This window comes from Sprattus sprattus (assembly GCF_963457725.1).
Source record: "Sprattus sprattus genome assembly, chromosome: 1".
In the NCBI taxonomy this organism is placed as follows: Eukaryota; Metazoa; Chordata; class Actinopteri; order Clupeiformes; family Clupeidae; genus Sprattus; species Sprattus sprattus.
The window spans coordinates 26,105,163-26,129,685 of record NC_137920.1 but is presented as its reverse complement, the minus strand read 5'-3'; the positions used below and the strand labels follow the sequence as shown (position 1 = coordinate 26,129,685).

General features: G+C 41.4%; 1 protein-coding gene across 1 annotated transcript; it reads left to right on the top strand.

Moving 5' to 3' along the window:
• Positions 1 to 5,011: 5,011 nt before the first annotated feature.
• On the top strand, positions 5,012 to 22,005 carry LOC308368822 (NLR family CARD domain-containing protein 3-like; the record flags this gene model as incomplete). Its single annotated transcript, XM_080843088.1, has 9 exons — positions 5,012 to 5,267; positions 5,561 to 5,620; positions 6,547 to 8,137; positions 9,126 to 9,302; positions 11,100 to 11,208; positions 14,090 to 14,154; positions 15,121 to 15,291; positions 18,481 to 18,527; positions 21,473 to 22,005. 9 exons carry the CDS (start codon positions 5,012 to 5,014, stop codon positions 22,003 to 22,005), a joined length of 3,009 nt encoding a protein of 1,002 aa, XP_080699214.1.
• Positions 22,006 to 24,523: the final 2,518 nt, after the last annotated feature.

The following is a 24,523-nucleotide window of genomic DNA, read 5'->3' as shown; positions in this document are numbered from 1 at the left end:
TAACTCTGATTTGCCTTGACTTAAGTCGAATAAATGTACTATAAATATAGTCTGTTATCCAAATCCATAGGCTCAGCATAATAAGTAAATATGAACATTTAGGGAAAAAATGGCTTGAAGACTAGGAAGGGTCATTTTTGTCAGTAATTTTGTAGGCCTATGTAATGACACATATTAAACAAGCACGTAAATGTTCATTTGTAGGCCATGTGCCCATTGTAACCTTTGTTGTAAAAAAAAAGGTCAGTAAAATCATTATGGTTAAAGTTCAACTCTTCCGCTGTAACATGGGGTTAATGCTCCATTCAAGACGACGGCAAACTAACAATGGGAAGCTCGAGACAGGTGCCTCGACACTGGCTGCGTCGGATAGTTTGTCATGTCATCTTTTTCTAACTGCTCATAACTTTTTCCGTCGAGGTCAAAGATGTGAAATAGAACTAATGGACTAAGGAAAAGACAACTGCGGTGCTAAGAGAATCACACTTCATGTAGGTCTACGCTAGGCTACTCATTATGCGAAGTTGTTATTGACGTTAGTTCATAAACTTAAGGAGGGGAAGTGTAAACATAAGCCCCTACTGGTTGCGTTACAATCGCAGAACAGTTAACATATAAAATCTCATAGACTGAATTTAAAAATGGCTCGAAATTACACCACCTGTCAGCTCTCCCTGTGAGTATCGGAACTGCCCTACATGTCTCTAGACCCTGTAATTATCACCATGCAGTATGCCTCGACCTAATTGCGTAAGGCCAGGCTGTAGATTTGGCCTACATTTGAATACCACATTTTCAGACTTAACTCTGATTTGCCTTGACTTAAGTCGAATAAATGTACTATAAATATAGTCTGTTATCCAAATCCATAGGCTCAGCATAATAAGTAAATATGAATATTTAGGGAAAAAATGGCTTGAAGACTAGGAAGGGACATTTTTGTCTGTAATTTTGTAGGCCTATGTAATGACACATATTAAACAAGCACGTACATGTTAATTTCTAGGCTGTGTGCCCATTGTAACCTGTCTTGTAAAAAAAGGTTAGTAAAATCATTTTGGTCAAAGTTCAGCTCTTACGCTGTAACATGGGGTTAATGCTCCATTCAAGACAACGGTAAACTAACAATGGGAAGCTTGAGACAGGTGCCTCGACACTGGCTGCGTCGGATAGTTTGTCATGTCATCTTTTTCTAACTGCTCATAACTTTTTCCGTCGAGGTCAAAGATGTGAAATAGAATTAATGGACTAAGGAAAAGACAACTGCGGTGCTAAGAGAATCCCACTTCACGTAGGTCTACGCCAGGCTACTCATTATGCATTAAGTTGTTATTGACGTTAGTTCATAAACGTAAGGAGGGGAAGTGAAAACATAAGCCCCTACTGGTTGCGTTACAATCGCAGAACAGTTTACATATAAAATGTCATGGACTGAAATTAACCATTTTGAAATTGCTCGAAATTACACCACCTGTCAGCTCTCCCTGTGAGTAGCGGAACTGCCCTACATGTCTAGACCCTGTAATTATCACCATGCGGTATGCATTGTTTTTTATGTACAGAAATATTCAGCCAGCCAACTTTACAAATCGCTCTCGTTCGCTCTGCCTTTCTCTCTCTCTCTGTCTCTCGCTCTCTGTCCCCTCCTCAATCCTGTTTTGTGCCTGTGCAGCGACTACGTCTACATCAACTTCACCACAACTACACTTGTATTTCCCGGCCCTTTGTGTCTCTTCTGATAATTCAGAATGGCAAATCATACGTAGTTACGTCCGCATGCAGGTTTGAAAAATCTGTTGTAGATCACGTTGGGCTCGGACCATTCGCTTCATTTATCTTACGGTGAGGTAGTAGTAGGGCTGGGGGTAAACGATTATTTTCTAAATGATTAAGCTGGCGATGGTGAAAACAGTGTTTCCTTGAACCCATGACAACCAATATTACGGTTACAAGTATCCAAAGAGCAGGGGCGGATCTAGCCATTTTGGGGCCCTAGGCAAAATATAGACATGGGGCCCTCATTTTTGAAACACGTACACAAAACAAATAACCATCCCAATACTCTTAGAATCGCAATAAACCCATAGTGCACTGCCACTCAACTCTCCACAGTAAAATCAGTTTCAGATTTCTCCAGCCTTTGCCAAAATTACATGTTTATTACTCAGATCAAACGAGAAAGAGAGAGAGAGAGAGAGATTAGAATTTCCATTCTCTGCCAGAGATACAAAATGATCTTGCACTAAAATACAAAATGGATATGAGTCTATGAAAACCACCATTTACATTTAAACAGGACCAATGAAAAGATTTTGTGTGTGGACAGGAATAACAGTGGCTGTGTGTGTGAGTGAGAGACAGGCAAAGCAGTGGTTCAGTGTGAGTGAGTGAGTGACAAGCTAAGTTGCGCTTGGCCAAGTGTATAATAATGGCGATCAGACGTTTCAAGATCTCTCTCCATTTGTTTACTTCGTTCACAAACAGCTCTTGATTTACATGATCTATGGCTTTACCTGTTTGGAGACGTTGCTGAAGCGTTCGCCAAACAGCCATATTTGCGAGGTGATCAGCAGACTTCTCGTGTTCTTTTAGTAAGGCTGATACATTTTTCCAGTCGTTCGTGCCGTCAATTTCGGCAGTGTATCTGTTACAGAACCTGTTATCTATCTGCCGAGCAAATGTCAGGCTCATATACAAAAACATTAACTTGAATTAATTGATGCTAATACCTAGCGCAGTCTCTGTAATTTCCCCTATACGTTAGTATTAAGCTAACGTATTTTCTATCACAGTTTAAACACGCAATGCTATGTGAAACGAATGTTACGAGATGAGATTACTAAAATGTATTCTGCATGTCTGCTCAGTTTTACAGTGCTACCCAAGTAAAGGTTTGAAAATAACTTCAAGCTTCAGACTTTCTGTTAGGGAAACTGTTTTCTATCTGCCAAGCAAATGACCTATTGTTCTGGAGGTTTATTGCTTTGCAACAGGGGCAACCTTTCTAGGGATCCCTCTGCTTTGGTTTGAAGTAACGTTATTTCGCGCTGCATGCGTTACTACGTGATCATATTCTGGACTAGTCCAATGCACAATGGAGGGGAGCATGTGTGCTGGAAAATTATTATTTAGGCATTAGTTCGGCGTTATGTTGATATTTTTGTTATTTTTTTCTACTAGAATTTTTTTTTTTCTTTTTTTTTTTTTTACATAAGTAATGGCTGGGGGGGTCAGATTTGGGGGCCCCTAATAAAGACAGATTTGGTTGGGGCCCTAGGCACTTGCCTAGGTTTGCCTAATGGAAGATCCGCCTCTGCCAAAGAGTGGCTCAACAAAAGGGCTTCTCTTCCCCTCATTTTGCATCGAGGAGAACAGAATTGCATCACCCTGGTAATGTTCCTGGCCAATGAAACACTGCCATCTACTGGATGCTTGTGTTAGAAGAGCCACAGTTTATGGTTTCTTGAAAGCAAGTTGTGTTGCAAATCTTTTTTCCTTTTTGAAAGCTGCCAACAATGCAGGGTCGGAGATCCCATTTCATTGCATGGGGGTACAAAACATGGGAACTTTTCAGAGAGTAATTCCGGGGGGGGACATGAAAAAAATTGCTGTCACGAGAGTTGGCATAATTTAGCTGCTAAATACCGAATTCTCTAATAACAGTGACAAACAGAAATTTGACGTCAGCTTTAAATTCTCTAAACGGCAATGTCCTAACACGAAATATCTTCTCACAGACAAATTATGTTGAAAGTTCAAACGCAATCCAAAGCTCTTCAAGTAGGAATTCAGCTGCATGCAATTTAACGTCTTCTCTCGTGCCCTGTGTAGCCGTGTGAAGTTCATGAACCGTCCATTGAGTTAAAACTAATAAAATCAGGTAATGTTCCCGTGATAAATCTCCAAGATCTCCACTGGTATGGAAGAAAGTAGTCCAACCAATATATATAGCACTTGTTGTCTCTCTACATCTCACTTATTGTGTGTCGAACTCACTACTGATTTTTGCTTAGCCTATCTTGATCTAATTCTTTTTATTCAGACTTTACATAACTTGCATGACCAAAAATATAAATTGGCCAGCGAAATGAATGTAGAATGGTCGGAGCAAAGCCTCATGGGAAATGCCTTTATCCAGTGAACGTGGGAAGATGACTGAGCGGCTGCCAGAGAGAGAGAGCCGGTGAAGCGGACCTGATGGAAACAATGAATGTAGACATATTCTCGTATTTATTATTATTTTATTTGTTTAAATCCCAGGAAGTCTGTAGAATTGAACCAGAAACGTGCACATACGTAGAACCTATTCAGTCTTGTTGGTCTGAAATAAAACATTGAAAAAGCACGGAGGTGAGGCACTTACTACCTTTGCCTCAATGATGGGGGTGTGCGATAGCCCACCGGTCGGGTTCATACTGCTGTAGCCCCGCCCTTTGGAAACAGCATGTGAACCGAACCACTTTGAGGAATAGGGGGATCATGGTTTTTCAACACTTAGAAAGCACTTAACAATGATTAGATTACGCTCATGAGCACTCAGAGCAAAAGTTACAAATGGATTGCTGTGGTTTTGCAAGTATGAAATGACTATTGCAATAGTTTTTTTTTGCTCATTCACAGATTAGAATTTACAGTTGAAAACCAACAACAATTACAATGAGTGTTTCTGTGTTAGTTTGCCGTTTACAAAAGCAAAGCATACTCTGCACCTACTGTATTTGTATTTTAGACAATTATACCTTAATCATTTATTGTGTTCTATCACCTCTTATACGTACATAGACATAAACATACACACACACACACAAACACGCAAAGAGACAAACACAGACACAAATAGAAAGAGGGAGAGTTGTGCTAATTCAATTGTGCTTTTAACAATTCCTCATGAAATAAAAATCTTAATTTTTTTTTAACATGAACTACCCCCCAAACATCTTGCCTTTTTGAAAGCTGGCCCAGCCTGACCCGAAGCTTCCAGTTCGTAGCGGACTAACATCCAGACCCCACAATGACGGCAACTCTGAAGGAAGTGCTGAGAAACACTCTTGACAACCTCACGGGGACCGAACTTAAGAGGTTTAAGCACTACCTTCAGGACAGGGGCCAAATCGCATGTGGAAAGCTGGAGAAGGCCGACTCAGATGACACTGTGGACTTGATGGTGCAGGTGTACAGCACAGACGCTGGGGATGTCATGTTGACCATTTTGAGGAAGATGAACCACAACCAGATGGCCAAAGACTTGGTGAAACATCTGGAAGAATGTAAGTGTGTATCTCACAGTCTCTGATGAGGCGCCTGTTTGTGTATGTAGGAAGAACCACATGTATTCCTTGTATCGGTTTTTCACTCTCTCTTTGACTTTCTCTCTGCTTACTTTCTTTGTGACTCTTTTTTTGTTTAATTTCATCTGTTTCATTTAATCTTTCTCTCCTCCTTTTCTTCCTCACCAATTTTCTCTCATTCATTCACTCTTTGTATCTCTTCCCTCCCTGGGTTTATACGTATCTGTCTCTTTGTTTTCTTTCATCTTTCATCCCCCCTCTCCAACTCTCAGGTCTGGGCAGAGTGGATGGTGGGGTCCCTGCTGACTCTGGAGGGCCAAAACAAGAAGGGGGTAAGGACCCAATGTCGGCGATTTCACATTTGGATCCAGCGCATATTAGCTGTAATACACAAACACACAGCTATATTACACAAACTTTGGTGTATTTATGATATTTCTAAGTAGGTGAGACTTGGGGATTCAAACGTGCTGAACAGGAAAAAGAAGATAGTTTTTACTTGAAGTTTAAGTGTAAAAGACGTTAGAGAAGAGTTGGGTCTTCAGCTGCTTTGGGAGTGATGCTACAGTGTGTGGAGATGGAAAACTCATCCCACCGCAGTGGCACCACTGATAGCTTTTTGGCTGACTGGTGTAGGGAGAGACCACCAGACTCTTTGCTCATTGGCAGCATGTACTGGTGAAGATGGACTGTATACCTGGGTGAGGGTGCTTAGATAGGAGGAGGATGTTGAGGGGGTGGCTACCATCTAGTGGAGCATCAGAGCATAAATCAGTGAAGAGAGATAAACAGAGGTGTGACGTGTCCTTTATTACTAATACAGAATGGTATCACTAGGTATGGGGTGGCGTTCAGGAAATATGTATATTGCTTTACTTACATTGGTTTTATTTTGTTTCATACGTATTGGTCATTATGCACTTGTATTGAACCTTGACTGAAATTGTTAGTTATGCGTTTCACATATGAAAGAATGTGAACCTTGGTACATTTATTTGTGAGACTTGGAGATTGATACTGACATGTACAGTTAAGTATTAGAATACATAAAGAAGAAAAAAGTAAGTTTATGCATGCATGTTTAGCATAGGGCTTAGAGAAATGAAAGAGGGAAAAAGAAAATACAACTACAAAAATAACCACAGGAAAGATGCAAGTAAAATGCACTGATGATGCATACAATCTAAAAAGTGAGAATCATATTTTGAGATTAAACCAGTTATTTCACCATAATACATCTGACTTTTGTTGTCTTCAGATTTGATTGCAGCAGAGAAGAGAAGACTAAAACTAAAGCTGCAGGCGCACATGAAACAAAGGGTTTCTGTTGTACATCAAGAATCTGGAGTTTCTACTGTACAAGATATCTACACCGAGCTTCACATTGTAGAGGGCCGCACAGGTGGAGTCAACAATACACATGAAGTGTCGACAATTAACATGAGCCAGATTGGGACAAGACCAAGCTCTGCAGATAAGCAAGTCAAGTTTGCAAACATCTTCAGAGACAGGCCTGCCACAAAAGTTTTGACTTTGGGAATTGCTGGTGTGGGGAAATCTGTTGCAGTGCAAAAGTTTGTCATGGACTGGGTTGAGGAAAAAGCAAATCAAGATATAGACTTTGTTTTTGTTCTTCCTTTTCGCGAGTTAAACTTGAAACGAGGTGAACACTGCAACCTTCTTGATGTTCTTCAGTCATTCTACCCTTATCGTGAAGATTTGAAATACATCCTTGACTTGAGTGAATGCAAAATTCTTTTTGTCCTTGATGGTTTCGATGAAAGTAGACTCAAGCTGGACTTTGGTAAATGTATTTGTACGCTGGATGCAGAGTCATCAGTAGACATTCTCATAACAAGTCTCATTAAAGGAACGCTAGTGCCCTCTGCACTCCTCTGGGTTACAACCAGACCAGCAGCAGCCAGTCTGATCCCAGAAGACTGCTTCAACTTGGTGACAGAGGTTCGAGGATTCAATGACGACCAGAAAGATGAGTTCTTTAAGAAAAACGTTCCAGAGAAGGCCAAGAGACTCATTGATCATATCAACAAGAATAGAAGCCTCCACATCATGTGTCACATACCAGTATTCTGCCGTATTCTAGCCAATGTGGTGGACAAAATACTGGAAGACCAGAGCAAAGAAGAATCAGCCAAAACGTTGACAGAATTGTACACATTGTATAATATCTCTCAGGTAAAAAGAATGGATGACAAATTCTCAGAAGACAAGAAGATGAAAAAAGAGGAAAAAGGACAGTTCCTTGTTAAACTTGGGAAATTGGCATTTAAACATCTGAACAAAGGCAGCCTGGTCTTCTATGAAAATGACCTGGCAGAGTGTGACATTGATGCAAATTGGGGAGCACTGCAGGCTGGACTTTGTACACAGATCTTCAACGTGACAAGTGCTTCAACTGGAGAGAACCTGTTCAGCTTTGTGCATCTCAGTGTACAGGAATTCTTGGCAGCTCTTTTTGTTATTCATGAAGGAAGTCATTTGGCAAATCCCTTTCCAAACACTTGGAAAGAGAAGATCAGCTGGCTGTTCAAACACTCAAGGTTTGACCTTTACAAGATGGCAGTGGATAAGGCCCTGCAGAGCCGTAACGGACATTTGGATCTTTTTGTCCGTTTCCTCCTCGGCCTGGCTCCAATGTTGAAGCCAGAAATCCGGTCCCCCCTGAAGGTGTTGCTGCCACAGTTAGCTATCAGAGAAGTTAGCATCATGAAAACAGTTCAATACATCAAAGAGAAGATCAGGGAAGATATCTCACCAGAACGGATCATCAACCTCTTCCACTGTTTGAATGAGTTAGGGGACAACTCACTGGTTGAGGAGATCAACAGGTAATTAATACAGACCATTTCACATTCAAAGGAAATAGGTAATTGCACAATTACTAGAGGATGGTGTCAACACCTAGCCTGGCCATTACCAGCCTGTTACTCCATTTCATTCCGTCTTTCAGTCTGGGCCAACCCAATGCATTTTGGTTTCCGAGATGGGCGGGTGCTTATCTTGAGGTTTAAAATCATTGGAGTTCCCTTAACCAATCAGCAACGTTTAGTAAGCATTCGGTAGATTAAACTCTTCCCAAAGCCAGTTGGGAGAAGAGCTACGACGTCCTTTCCAATCATAAAACTTACAAGAAAATACTCTTGTTCTCCTTTTAATTTTCTGATGTTCTCGAGAGTTGAGACAACTTTTCCGATAGCTTTTCGTGTCTTTTCCTCCAAGGCGAGTTTTGCGTCACAGCTCTGAACTGTTCGCTGATTGGTCCTACAAAATTTTGAGTTCTGGAGACGATTGTCAATGGGGTTGGGCCAGACTGAGTATGAGCTTGAAATCAATTCAGGCGGAAATACGTAGGCTGGTGTCACCAGGCTAGTCAACACCACCAGGATCATAGGTTTGATTCCGAAAAAAGTACATACTAATAAAAGCCCTTAGCAAGGCTAAGTTATTGGAGTGTAACTGCTTTAAATATATTGGTTCCTACATGTACTGTACTGAACTATTTGTGGTTCAAGTTAAAGATCATAAATGCATTGGATGACTAAATGTAAATGTATGTATGCATTGACATCATCAAGTCTATGCAATTATGTTCCCCCTGATAAAGGGATAGTCCTCAAATTATAATCAATCTTCAGATTGTATTTCATGCGAAGTGAATAAGAAATTGATGTGTGACGGTATTGATAAAATTTACTACTGATTCTTATCATTTGTATTTTTCTATTCTTCTGGAAAATAGAGAGGTGCATTCTCTTTTTGAATGAGAGGCATTTTAAATATCACTAAGATTATGAATATGTTTAAAATGTTACCCAGGTACATAAACTCAGCACACGAGGAGAATAACCTGACTCCAGCCCAGTGTTCAGCTTTGGCTTATCTGCTGCTGATGTCAGCTAAAGATTTGGAAGAGTTTGATCTGAAGAAATACCTGAGATCAGAGGAAGGGCTCCGCAGACTGCTTCCTCTAGTGAAAGTCTCTAAGAGAGTTTGGTGAATAAAGTTTTGGGTGGAATCTGTGGGTAAAGCCTTGTGAACAACAATGATACAACTTGGGACCATTTTGAAAATGAAGTCTGACATACTGGCTGAGAGAGATGCTTATAAACACGGTGTGTCTTTAACTGGGTCATTCCACGCCAAAGGGGACAATTTAAGGAAATATCCCCACTCGACCGTTTTAGATTTGGCTGACAAAAATTCAAGGTTGTTTATACACTTCTTAATATGTAAAGTCCCAAATATTAGCTCTTTACTCCCAATGGTTTTGTCACAAAAAGATGTTTTATAGGGGAGGGGGTGCCTCTACTTCAGACACTTTTTTAGCAGCGTTTTCTGAAGAGCCATTTTCAAATTGCTATTACTAGAAAAGTATTTAAGATAGCTCCTTCAAACGTTCTAGGCTTAACATCTGATACCATTACTTCCAAGGGGGTGGCTTGGGTATGTCATAGTATTCGGGATGCTTGAATTTGCGCAAAAATTGTACTCTATGCTTTGTTGCAGCATCTTTGAAGGCCTGTGGAAAGCTCAATGTTAGTGCTAGAGACTTGATATTGTACACAGACCTTCATATGTACTCTCTGTATATTGTATTGAAAAACTATCCTTATGTGATGAATGGTCTGGAAGATATTAAAGCTTGGAAATGGATGAATTTAATTTGGATTTAAATGGCAGCAAAAGGTTAGTGTATGACACAGAGCTCACTCCATGTAAAGTGTGACAATGGCTCCCACTTGACTGTCTTAGATTTGGCTGAAAAAAAATCAAGGTTGTTCAAACACTTCTTAATAGGTATAGTCCCAAATATTAGCTCTCTACTCCCAATAGTTTTGTCACAAAATAATGTTTCATGGGGTGATGGGGTGCCTTTCATTTTAGCAGGCTTTTCAGTAGAGCCAGTAAGCTAGCTCCTTCAAACTTTCTAGGCTTAAAATCTGATATCATTACTTGAATAATATGGACTTCCAAGGGTGTGGCTTGGGTGATCATAGTATTCGGGGTGCTTTAATTTGCTCGGAAATTTTACTCTACGCTCTGTTGAAGCATCTTTGAAGGCCTGTGAAAAGCTCAATATTAAAGCTAGAGACTTGATATTATACACAAACGCAGTTTAAGCTCTATGTCATAGACGTACCTTTTGTTACCATTAAAATATGCTTCCACTGGCCATTGAATGTTGGCCGTGTACAAAAATCCCATATTTTCAAAAAAATATTTTGAGAAAATGCCATCACAGCTTTTTAAATATCTAATCTTTCCAAAAAAAAATGTTGGCAAATGCTGTCATTTTTTTGCTTAAGCAGGCCAAAAATGGCACAGAATGGGTTTTCATCCATTTTCCAGCTTTAATATCTTCCAGTTTGAAGGAGCTAGCTTAAATACTTTTCTAGTAATAGCAATTTGAAAATGGCTCTTCATAAACACTGCTAAAAAAGCGTCTGAAGTACAGGCACCCCCTCCCCCCTAAAACATCTTTTTGTGACAAAACTATTGGGATAGAGAGCTAATATTTTGGACTATACCTATTAAGAAGTGTTAAACAACCTTGATTTTTTTCTGCCAAATTTGAGACGATCGAGTGGGGGCCATTGTCCCGTGTGGCGTGGAATGACCCAACTGTGTATAAACATGAATAAAAGTGTCATAATTGTATATGTAACTGAGTAACCTCGACAATAGGATGTTTAATCTTCATTTCTGAACAGGCTTAATCAGTGTCAATGCTGAATACTATCAAATTTGTACATATATATTATTACATACATACATAATATTTTTAAACAGGCTAAATCAGTGTCACCTCTCCAAAGCAAGCTGTGAAATGATAGCATCAGTGCTGCAAGGGACACCTTCCCATCTGAGAGAACTTGACTTAAGTGGCAATGACCTGAGGGATGAAGGAATGGAGCTGCTCTGTGTGGGACTAAGAGATCCACAATGCAAGTTGGAGACACTGAGGTCAGTTTTGAGGCATATGAGAAAGACTCAATAGGTGAAATTCAATGACAATTCCTCTGAAATTGCCACTTGGTGTGTGTGTTTCCATTTATATGTAACATAAGAACAAGCAAAATAGACATAGAGATACAGAGAACGCTGCATCTGTCACGGAATGGCAGGACAACACAGTTTATAGGGAGGTGGAAGTTTATTGGCAGCAGTGGTCGAGGATCAGGAGCACATAAGGTCCTGAAGCATAATCCAGGATTGTAGCGGGTGTGATGCGAGAACCGTCTGAGAGTGAAGGGAGTGAGGAGGTTATATGGGTGAATAACAGGTGCTTGGGATGAGTAATCAACTGCTGTGGAAGGTGAGTGCCAGAAGTGTGGGATCAGTACTGATTGTGGTTGAGGATGACATGCAGCTGGGAATGTGATCGTGACTGTGATTGAGCTTTAGCGGAGGTGTATGAGTCCAAAAGTGAAAAAAAGGGGGCCTGGCCGGAACTTGGCTCAGCACATACTCGACAGCATTTGCTGTCTCAATGTACAGAAGTGTTCTTCTGTATTCATCTGTATGAGAGTGCGTGCAGTGAATAAAGAGAACGGATCAACATTTTACATCTACAACATGTCATACAGATCGTAGAAAAACTCTGAACCCTTCAGAATTCACCATGGGCTCCTGTGCACAGGTCAATGTGCTGGATCATGAATATTTTTGTAAACCAGTGTCAACACTTTATATACAAACACATCATAATGATCGTATAGGCCCAAAGGGAGGAGATAGACGAGTTATGTTAAAAAAAATGAAAAATGTATGAACAGAAGTGCTGAATAGTGTCAAATGTGTACAACAACTGTATTTTTTTCAAACAGGCTAAATCAGTGTCACCTCTCCAAAGCAAGCTGTGAAATGATGGCATCAGTTCTGCAAAGGACAGCTTTCCATCTCAGAGAACTGGACTTGGGTGGCAATTACCTGCTGGATGAAGGAATGGAGCTGCTCTGTGTGGGACTAAGAGATCCACAATGCAAGTTGGAGACACTGAGGTCAGTTTTGAGGCATATGAGAAAGACTCAATAGGTGAAATTCAATGACAATTCCTCTGAAATTGCCACTTGGTGTGTGTGTTTCCATTTATATGAAACATGAGAACAAGCAAAATAGACATAGAGATACAGAAAACGCTGCATCTGTCACGGAATGGCAGGACAACACAGTTTGTAGGGAGGTGGAAGTTTATTGGCAGCGGAGGTCAGGGATCAGGAGCACATAAGGTCCTGAAGCATAATCAAGGATTGTAGCGGGTGTGATGCGAGAACAGACAGAGAGTGAAGGGAGTGACGAGGTTATATGGGTGAATAACAGGTGCTTGGGATGAGTAATCAACTGCTGTGGAAGGTGAGTGCCAGCAGTATGGGATCAGTACTGATTGTGGTCAAGGATGACGTGCAGCTGGGAATGTGATTGTGACGGTGTGATTGAGCTGTAGCGGAGGTGTATGAGTCCAAACGTGAAGAACGGGGGCGTGGCTGGAGCTCGGCTTTGTGCAGATGTGACAGCAGAGTGTATTTAACTGTGTATAAACATGAATAAAAGCATCATAATTGTACATGTAACTGAGTTACCTCGACAATATGATGTTAAATCTTCATTTTTAAAAAGGCTTAATCATTGTCAATGTGTACATTGAATCAGTGTCAATGTGCACATATATATTATCCCATGCATAAATAATATTTTTTAAACAGGCTAAATCAGTGTCACCTCTCCAAATCAAGCTGTGAAATGATGGCATCAGTTCTTCAAATGACACCTTCCCATCTGAAAGAACTGGACATGGGTCGCAATTACCTGCTGGATGAAGGAATGGAGCTGCTCTGTGTGGCACAAAGAGATCCACAATGCAAGTTGGAGACACTGAGGTCAGTTCTGATTCAATGACAATCCCTCTGAAATGGCGAATTGGTGTGTGTGTTTCCATTTATATGAAACATGAGAACAAGTGAAATAGACAGAGGTACAGAGAACGCTGCATCTGTCACGGAATGGCAGGACAACACAGTTTATAGGGAGGTGGAAGTTTATTGGCAGCAGTGGTCGAGGATCAGGAGCACATAAGGTCCTGAAGCATAATCCAGGATTGTAGCGGGTGTGATGCGAGAACAGACAGAGAGTGAAGGGAGTGAGTAGGTTATATGGGTGAATATCAGGTGCTTGGGATGAGTAATCAACTGCTGTGGAAGGTGAGTGCCAGGAGTGTGGGATCAGTACTGATTGTGGTCAAGGATGACATGCAGCTGGGAATGTGATCGTGACTGTGATTGAGCTTTAGCGGAGGTGTATGAGTCCAAAAGTAAAGAAAGGGGATGGGGCCGCAGCTCGGCTCAGCACATACGTTACAGCATCTGCTGTCTTTATTTACAGATGTGTCCTGCTGTATTCATCTGTATGAAAGTGTGTGCAGTTAATAAAGGGAAGGGGTCAAAAAGTCTGACCCCTTCAGAATTTACCATGAGTTCCTGTGTACAGGTTAATGTGCTGGATCATGAATATTTTTGTAAACCAGTGTCAACACTTGATATACAAACAAATCATAATAATCATATAGGCCCAAAACGGAAAAGATGGACAAGTTACATTAAAAAAATATATAAATGTATAAACAGAGGTGTTGAATAGTGTCAAATGTGAACATCAACTGTATTTTTTTAAATAGGCTATATGGGTGTGATCTTTCAAAAGCAAGCTGTCAAATGGTTGCATCTAGACTACAAGGGAAATCTTCCCATCTCAGAGAACTGGACTTAAGTTACAATGACCTGCAGGATGAAGGAATGGAGCTGCTCTGTGTGGGACTAAGAGATCCACAATGCAAGTTGGAGACACTGAGGTCAGTTATGAGGCATATAAGAAAGGCTTATTCTTCAAATTCAATAACAATTCCTCAGAAATGGTGTGTGTGCGTGTGCGTGTGCGTGTGCGTGTGCGTGTGAGTTAGAAGGTGAATTTTTCCCCTTCTCACCGTGACTCACAAGAGGAGTTAGGCACTAATGTGGGGATGACTCCCCCACCACAATGGTTGGGTCCGGGCTCCCCCATGACAATGGTTGGACCCAGGAGACCTAAATGGGACAATTTAGTCCATGTGGCTACCCTATTTAAAGGGTGCCCCACTCCATGAGGAGAAGGGGAGACACAGGCATGAGAGGCCATGAAAGGTGTATGAGCAAATAAAACACTTGCTGTGAGGTGAAGTGTGTATCTAGATGTGGGGATACAGTTTATGTGCATAGATTTTTGGGCTTAGTTTCTGTGTCTATTTTCTGTGGCTAGTTTAGGGCCTAGCTTGTGAATGTGCCAAGCTGGTGCCTAGTGTGCCTAGTCTTGGAGTACTCTGGGTACTGTCTGTATTTTGATTTATGTTTGTTTATTTTGTGGGCACATGTTTTGGGGTCGAAACCAGAGGGTCTCCGTTTAACTAAATATGTATATTTTGATAAGAGCCACCATCTCCTGCACTTTGTTTTCCCCCACTTCACCACCAAGTCGCCCACATCTCAAAAACACCTCGATCCCTTACAGTGTGTGTCTGTTTGTTTCTTTTTATATAAAACACAGAGAATAAGCCAAAAAAGACAGAGATACAGAGAACAATGCATCAGCTGTCTTAATGTACAGATGTGTCCTGGTGTATTAATCTGTATGAGAGTGTGTGCAGTTTTTGAAGGGAAAGGATCAAAATGACTTGGAGGTCCAAAATGCAAGCTGGAAACATTTTGGTTAGTTAGTATAAAAGATTAGCTAAAACAATATATTTTATGAATGTGAATTCTGACTATGTTGTCTCTTGTTTCAGGCTGAGCGGTTGTCTCATCACACACAAGGGCTGTTCTTTCTTGGCCTCTGCCCTCAAATCAAACCCCTCCTACCTGAAACAGCTGGATCTGAGCTACAATCACCCAGGAGACTCGGGTGTCAAAGAGCTCACAGACAGACTGAATGATCCCTGTAAACTAGAGACTTTCAGGTGAGTGCTGGGTGTTAATTTGGGTGTAAATAATATTTTGATTTTAGGTGACATATTCTGGATAGACTGGCTATTCTCCCCATTTATCTCAGGGTTTTCTCTCACATCCTAAAATGGACACAGTGGTGATTCTTGGTGTTCCTGACACAGGTTGTTGATGAGGGCACCAAGGCCCAAGGGGTTCGAAGGGAGATTTCTATTGGAGGGGATGGGAAAAGTCTTTTCACTATGAGCACTAAGTGAGGCTATATCCACTCTAATACATTTACCTTTCGGAATGATCTCCGTCCAGACGAGCTTTTTATCTCTATCAGAAATAATGTCCTTCAATACTAACATGCCTGAAAATGAATATCACAAGAACATTTACGCACACTGCGCATGCGCTCTTTGTAGGGCTAATAACGCTTCTGGACACGGGCATTGTTGCAGATCGCTTGAATAATAGCTCGCCTCCTGCACATGTTAGCAGTTGTAGCATAAGCAGAATTTAACTGCACAACACAACAAGGACATCAAGGTAAGCTACACTTGGTAGTCAAGGCTGTTGCTGTTGTTTTCCCTTCAGAAAAAGGTCACATGATATAAGCGTGTCGAATCAGGGAAGGATGTGTTGTGACTAAGACCCAATCAGGAAGTGAACGTGTGTGTCTGCATCATCGTTTCCAAAAGGGTTGGGACTAATAAGACCCAGTGTTAGGTGAAAATTCACACTCAAGTTTACCTTGGACAGAGTATAATTGTATTCAATATGCACATTGGGCTCACGTATGTCCTGGCAGATAAGCGAGAGGCACAGGCTCTCTTCCAGACTGCAGAAGACGAGAGAGAAGCAAAGTTAAACACATCACACAAGGATTATAAAGTATAAAGTAAGTGTTATCTGTTGCCAAAGCACTAGAGAAAACTATGTGTTGGGTCTACCACATCCGAGGTCATCTTGCAATGCTTTTTGCAACGTAATGCATCAGCAGGGCAGAAAAGAAGGAAAACTTGAATAATGAATCACCTCACAAAGGCATGTGATTAACACAAATACATTATTACATACATGATTCAAGTCAGAGTTTCACATTTCTCTATCACTCAGTAGCGTAGAGTAGGCGCCAGGCGTAAACATAGTAACTGTTTGGAAGCTAAAACGTACTAGTGTGGCTGTAGCCTTAGTCTTGAACACTATGGGAGGTTGCATCTTCTTTCTATTCCTACATGGAGGTGCATGTTGCTCCTCTTCCTAAACACCAAGAAGTCATGGGAGCACATGTCCTGCTAGTATCACCAGTCAGCAGCCACTTCTATTCCCCTCATCTTCTCTCAGTCACAGCATGCTGCAGCCAGGGCTGATGGCAGTCAGTGCTGATGTCAGATGTCTGTCTCAACCAAGACTTCCCAGCAATGCTGTTGGTGGATCCAGTTGTGTCTGGTGCCCATAGTAACAGTGTTGTTACACTCCTCCCTTTTCCCTCTCCACTTCTCTCCTTCCAGCAGGAACTGATCACACTGCAGTCCCACTTGCCAGACTGTCTGGGTCAACTGGGTAAAATATCTGTGCTTGTGTCACACCCCAGTCTAGGGTCAGATGCAAGTACAAAAGAAAGAGTTTGAACTGTGGGAAAAAAAATATGAAACATGAAATATGAAACATGTAAAGAATTGATTACATAGAAGACGTATGAAACTTGGAAACAGAACATTTACAGTATCTAGTCTAAAACAGATTGATAATGGCATGTCTGAATCCGCACGCTTTGGCCTTGTCTAGTCTAGTGTCTAGAGTCTCACAAACTGGAAGAGTGTGTTTTCAAAGGGTGGAACCCCATCGAAACATCAGCAGGCAGAGGTTTTGTCAATTGGACATCCTGGAGAGCACACACACACACACACACACACACACACACACACACACACGAACACACACACACACACACACACACACACACACACACACACACACACACATACACACATAAACAAGGAACTGCAAACACAAGAGCAATCAAGCCCTAAACAAGCAGAAACACACACAGGGACCTAACAGCATGGGACCTAACAGCATGGGATGGGTGGGGTAACTGGGGTTCTTTACTAAGCCTCATGCCTGCCTGCAGACTCTCTGGTAGTAAGTGAGCTCCAGGGTTGGGAGTGGAGCTCCTTATCTGCTGTCTTGATGACTCTCAGGTGGTCCTTAGCAGTGCTGTTGTCACACACCACTGTCAGCCTGTTTGTTATCATGCTGTCAATATCACACTTGTAGAAGTATATAAGACAACTGGGTGGCCTCCTCAATTTCCTGAGGAAGTGCAGCTGCTCCTGGTCTTTCTGTGATCAGCTGGTCTGTACTGTTTGACCATGTGAGATCAGTGCATCACCAGTGCAGACCTGTCTATGTGAAATAACTGATGATGTTGGTGCTGATGGCCTCTGTTCCTTCTCCTTACATCCACAATAATCTCTTTAGTTTTGCTGACATTGAGGGAAAGGTTGTTCTTATGGCACAATGTCACACAGCTTGACACCTCACTCCTGTACGCTGTCTCATCACCACCAGTGATCAAGCCTATGACAGGGGTGTCATCAGCAAACCTGTTGATGGTGTTGCTCTCATAGGAGGCAGTGCAGTCATGTGTGAAGAGTGTGTAGAGTAGGGGGCTCAGCACACAACTTTGAGGGCAGCCAGTGTTCATGATTAGTGTCTTGGAGGAGAGAGGCCCAATGCTGACAGATTGTGGTCTGCTAGTGTGGAAGTCCATGATCCAGCTGCAGAGGGAGGGGATAAGACCATGAAGAGTTTGCCTGTAAGTGTGGGTTTCGACGATGGTGTTAAATATTGAGCTCTAGCTAATGAACCACATTCTAACATGGCTGTCTTTGTTTGCTGTGGAAACCCTTAGTTGATCTGATTTGTTGATGGGGAAACTGTAAAGGGTCCAGTGTGTCTGTGAACAGCTATATGATCGCTGTCCTGAAATAATATCACAGAAAAAATAACCAGGCTATTGAATATCTTACTGTTTTTGTTACTGTTTTAGTCCTGTTGGTTTGTTATCAGTGAATCATTTTAATCAATCAAAACTATATACGTATATAGTTTTGATTGATTAAAATGATTCACTGATAACAAATAAGTTCACATGCTAAACTCACAGGTTTGTGCCTCAAGTGTATTTTCTTCTCTCCTTCTTTTTTGAGGTATGACCATGGAGGAGAGCTCAGGATTAAGCCAGGACCAAGAAAATGTGAGTGATTTTATTAATTTTCCCCTGAAAAAATACATTCACATGATTGTATATGAACACATGGAAACATTGTGGAGGTGTGTATGAAAAAGAGAAAGAGGTTGTGTGTGTTTATAGGTTTAGTGCATGTGATCATGTGTGTGTGTGATCAGGCTGATGTTTCTGCCATATGACTTTCTTAATTCTAAAACATGAATGTGATCAAGTCGACTCCCAGCTCATACAGCTGCTGCTGAGCTACTGCAGTGTCTGGCCCTGAAAACAGCTACCAGCTTACTGCCATAAGATTATCATGGCATGTGCCATCATGAAAGCTGAACAGAATTTATATCTGACACTTACTGAACCAAACTTGGCAGTGTTTGGTCTGTGATGCTTACCTTTAGGGATCCACACCTGAGTTTGTGTGTTATGTCCTTAGGTTTTTACTTGCCTGCTAGTGTGTGGTGTTTTTTTGTGTGTGTGTGTGTGTGTGTGTGTGTGTGTGTGTGTGTGTGTGTGAATAAATACATTTCACATACTTGTTCCTGCACACACAAGAGATCACACATATGCAGGGTGCGATTTGTCCAAAAACCAGAGGGGGGGGTGTTTTTTTTTTTTTTTTTTTTATCATGAAAAAAAACAAGCAATACATAGGCCTAATTCTCTTCATATACATGCATCATATATGTCTATAATATGATAATCGCTGCTAGACGCTCAGTTCTTGTGCTCCCTCTCATTTACGTTGAAATACTGAAACCGAAACTGAAACTTTGAAACTGTTTTGGACAGGACTCGCTAATCCAGTGAACAAATATTTTCATATTCATTGTACAGTAGCCTAATTAGCTGGCTTTGCTAATTTCCGTGTATGTAATGTTATTGTTACAATGTATACAATGTGATTATGTGCATGGGGACGTTCGCAAATTCTGAGAATGCCGACAGTTTGGGTAAGGTGAACGTCAGTGCCAGTGATGTAAGCAAGTGTAAGAAAACGCTGTCACAACCTATCTGTAATTTTATTGTTTTTTTAATAATTGAGGGTTATCCCCCCATGTATGAAATTCATCCAGCTGAGGTGGGGATGTAAAAACCAGAGGGGGGGTAAATCGCACCCTGCACATATGCTTCCTGAGTCCTACTTAGACATTAACAAACACAAATAGAGATAGAGAGAAAGACACACTCTCACACATAAGACATTGCACATATACTCCTTCTCTACAGAAACACACACACACACACACAGAAAGATAGAGAGATGTGCTCTCTCACACACACACACACACACATATACACAAGAATGCACAAACAAATACATTCTTATACACATACATTAACAACCCCCCCCCCACACACACACACACACACACACACACAAACAAACACACACACACACAAACAGAGAGAGAGAGAGAAAGTGACATAAACACTCACGTACAGTAATTTACACCAAAGCTACATACAATCGATTAAACATATACTCCTTCCTGACATAGACTCACACACACACACACACACACACACACACACACACACTTATACCACAAATGCACAAGGATGCACATGCAGAAACACACACATGCACTAATACACAAGGATACACATACTTACACACACACACACACACACACACACACACACACACAAACACATATACATACACTCACACTCTCTCTCACACACACTTACGAACACACTTACACACATTCTCTTACACAGACATAAACACACACATATCACACACAAACACACACTACCACAAAAATCCCAAATACAAAAGGATGCACATACACACACAGACAAATACACACACGCACACACACACACACAAACACATATACACTCACACACACATATTACACATATACTCCTTCCTGAGACACACACACTCACAATATATTATACATATATTCCTTCCTTACACACTCACACTCACAAATATCACAAATACACAAGGATGCACATAAGCACACAAACACATACACACAAATATCACAAGTACAGAAGGATGCACATACACACACACACACACACACGCATACACACAGACACTTTCTCTCACCTGCATACATACACACTCACACGAGAGATCATACGTTTACCTCCTGATACACACACAAACAAATATCACAAATACAAAAGAAAGCACGTACACTCACACACACTCAAACACACACACTCTCTTATCTATATGCACACACACCAACGCACACACACACACACACACACACAGATTCACATACACTCAAACACAAAGGATTCCACGTATACTCCTTCCTGTCACACACACACACACACACACACAGACACACACACACACACGCAAGCACACACTCACTCTCTCTCTCTCACACACACAGGCACACACACACATATTATCTAACACAGACATACACGTATACACACACACATAACACAGACATACACATAGAGAGAGAGACACACACACACACACACACACACAGACATACACACTCACACACACACACCGATATACACGTAGACTCACAAACACACACACACACACACTTACCTATATGCATACACACACACACAAATATCACAAGAATTTACAAACACACACACACACACACAGTAGATTACACATATACTCCCTGTTGCCTTCTTGACACACATGCACACAGGTACATTGAATCATGCTCTCACACACACAAATCATGCACTCACACACACAAATACACACTTCTAATTCTCCTCCCAGAATGTTTTACACAGAAACACACACAAATGTACCCTCTTCTAATTCTCCTCCTATCACTGTGTGATGGTGTGTGTATGTGTGTTTGAGCATGCGCTTGGTTGTGTGCATTTAGGAAGATGTGTGTATCCGAACATCTGTATGATTGTGTGTCTGTGTGTGTGTGTGTGGATGGGTGAGGTTGAACAGTCCCTTCCCTACCCCATATCCTGATGTTCTCTCCTTTTGTCTACAGATGCCTGTGAGCTCACACTGGACCCAAACACAGCATACAGTAGTCTATCTCTCTCTGAGGGGAACAGAAAGGTGACACGTGTGAGTGAGGATCAGCCGTATCCTGAACACCCAGAGAGATTTGACTGCTTGCCTCAGGTGCTGTGTAGAGAGGGTCAGTCTGGACGCTGCTACTGGGAGGTTGAGTGGAGTGGTGAATGGGATCAGATAGCAGTGGCATATAAGAGCATGAAGAGGAATGGGAGGGACAGCTGGTTTGGATGTAATGACAAGTCCTGGAGTCTGTTATGCTCTGGTAACAGTTACTGTGCCTGGCACAATGATAAGAGGACTGCCATACCTGCCCCCTCCTCCCGCTCCAGCAGAGTAGGAGTGTACCTGGACTGGCCAACAGGCACTCTGTCCTTCTACAGCGTCTCCTCTGACACACTCACCCACCTGCACACGTTCCACTCCACATTCACTGAGCCCCTCTATCCAGGGTTTTATGTTTATTCTGACTCCTCCTCAGTGTCCCTGTGCCAGATCACATGACCTCCTGATCCTGCAGGATCACCAGAGTCTGCAGAACAGTCACACACTCCTGTTCAAACACCATAGTGTGATGCTGTGATGGAACATAATAATGATAATTAATATATAATTATTGAGCCTATTACATGTTGATAAACATACTGCTATTGAGATCAAGGTTAATTAAGCATCACTGTAATTATAGTTAAACTGTTCAAAATATGCTGGGGAATAAAATAGGGAAACGAATGTGAATCTCTCTGTCTCGTGTGTGTGTGTGTGTGTGTGTGTCACTCACTCACTCACCAGTCACTCATTTTATTTCATGTTTGTGTCATCCCTTTTAGTTCTTTCTATGATTGAGGGAGGGATGATTTACAAATCCTTTAGAAATGACAAACTGACGTGACATGTCATCTCTAAAAGGCGCGTGTGTGTGAGTCTGTGTGTGTGTGTGTGTGTGTGTGTGTGTGTGTGTGTGTGTGTGTGTGTGTGTGTGTGTGTGTGTGTGCGTGTGTGAGTCTGTTTGTGTTTGTCCTAACTCTGACTGCTTACTTGCTTTAGTACCTACATACCCGACTCATTTCCACACACACACACACACACACACACACACACACACACACATAGACAAAGATAGACTGAGAAACACACACATAGAAACACATACACTTATTCACACACGACAGATTACACATATACTCCTTCCTTACGCACACACACATACCCACAGACAAACACATATGCACTCAACATCACATCTGTAGTTCTGTATTTCTGAGTCTGATCATATTTAATCTGGTTTAGGATAGAGTCTGATCACATTTAATCTGGTTTAGTATAGAGTCTGATCAAATTTAATCTGGTTACAGTAATGGGGGGGGGGGGGGGCGTTTGACCATAACATTATTTCAATGCACACCATTCAAGCATTGGGAGACACTGCCCACATGTTTTATTTGAAATGTCTGACACATCCTCCATTTGAACTAAGCCATCCTTTCCAAAGTAGCCTTCTTACTGGAATTCAGCCCCCAACATCACTAATGATCCGTCTCAGCGCTTCTCTCACTACCCCACGACCCGCGTTGGGCTGGGGCAAGGCAGTGGATTACACCACCACAAAGTGGGAGGGGGGGTAGGGAGGCAGTAGACTACTGAACTACTGACTGGCCTCAGCAATATGGCTGATCAGCCATTATGCACACACACATACACACACACACACAGTTATTTCCTGTTGCTAATTGTGATCTGATTTGTAAGTGGATATCACAACATTGTCGTAACATCATGTCACCACTAGATGAGAGAAGTGCGCTGCATTTCATACTGACTCATTTCACCACTAACAACTCATTTTAGATGCCCTTATTGTTAATAATGTTAAAGCCCATTAACACTATTGTGTTCTGTAGGCATATCCACATGATTGTTCCATAACATTAACATCTAAATTAACTTTTAATCAAGTTTCCTTTCTCCTACCCGTTGTAGGCCTTCCTTCCAAACACAACAAGGCTGTAACTACAGTATTTATTGAACAGGGTATCGATGTCTTTTGTAAATGAAGTTTTAAAAATTAGTTCCAATATCCACATAGTAAGGCCTATCCTTGTTGATGAATAGGTCTAATGTCACGGAAAGTAAACAATGAATCTATTTAATTTACCGTTTTATTCGAAACTACACGTTGCATTTAGTGATAAACAGGTCATATTTTCCCCACTAATTCTTAGGCTTTTTCCCCATTTGATGCTTTAAGTGGTCTAATTTCTATTTACCACAACTAGTGTTCTACAAAAATATGAAGCGTCTTCTCTATGGAAGACTGCAACAACAGATCTGATGTTTGATTTAAGGCCATTGAAGCTACATAAAATACCCAGACCTGCAGAGCAGGTGTCAATGCAGATCGATTTGCTATGGAGACCTGAGTCAGGAGCTGGGTCCTTCTTGAGAATGCTGTCAATGTTTTTGATTGATTGGCTATTTGCTATAATAGAATTTCCCTTGGCAGTCCCTCAGGCTTAAAGTGAGCACCTAGAGACTGCACTGTAAATGTAAGCAGAGATTCAGCCACATGAGTTAGAGATCTGGAGTCAAAATAATGGCAGGCATTTTAAATGTCTTGAATGTTAACATACTGTAAATTGTACCCCACCATTAAGGTATTCTCATGGTATCTCTATTCTCTCAATAGGTCTCACATTTAATTGAGTAAAGCACATGATGAAGCCAGGGGGGTTTCACTTTTGTTTTTATACAACCTTAAACAGTATAAAAGACAAGGAAGCCTGTTTGTCGCGCCCCCAAAGGTAAAAGCCTTACTGGTCTGCGAGGAATTTGATTTTGCATCATTCTGTATATGTATTAAAGAAAGAACAAATTAGTTTTGTGTTGTCGCATGTATTCTGACAAAAAAAATTCACCTTAGTATAATAATGAAAAAGTGAGCACATTTACCTGACAGATTCAGAACATACAGCAGCCCAAAAGAGCAGCCCACAACATCAATGAAATTCAGCGCAACTTGAAG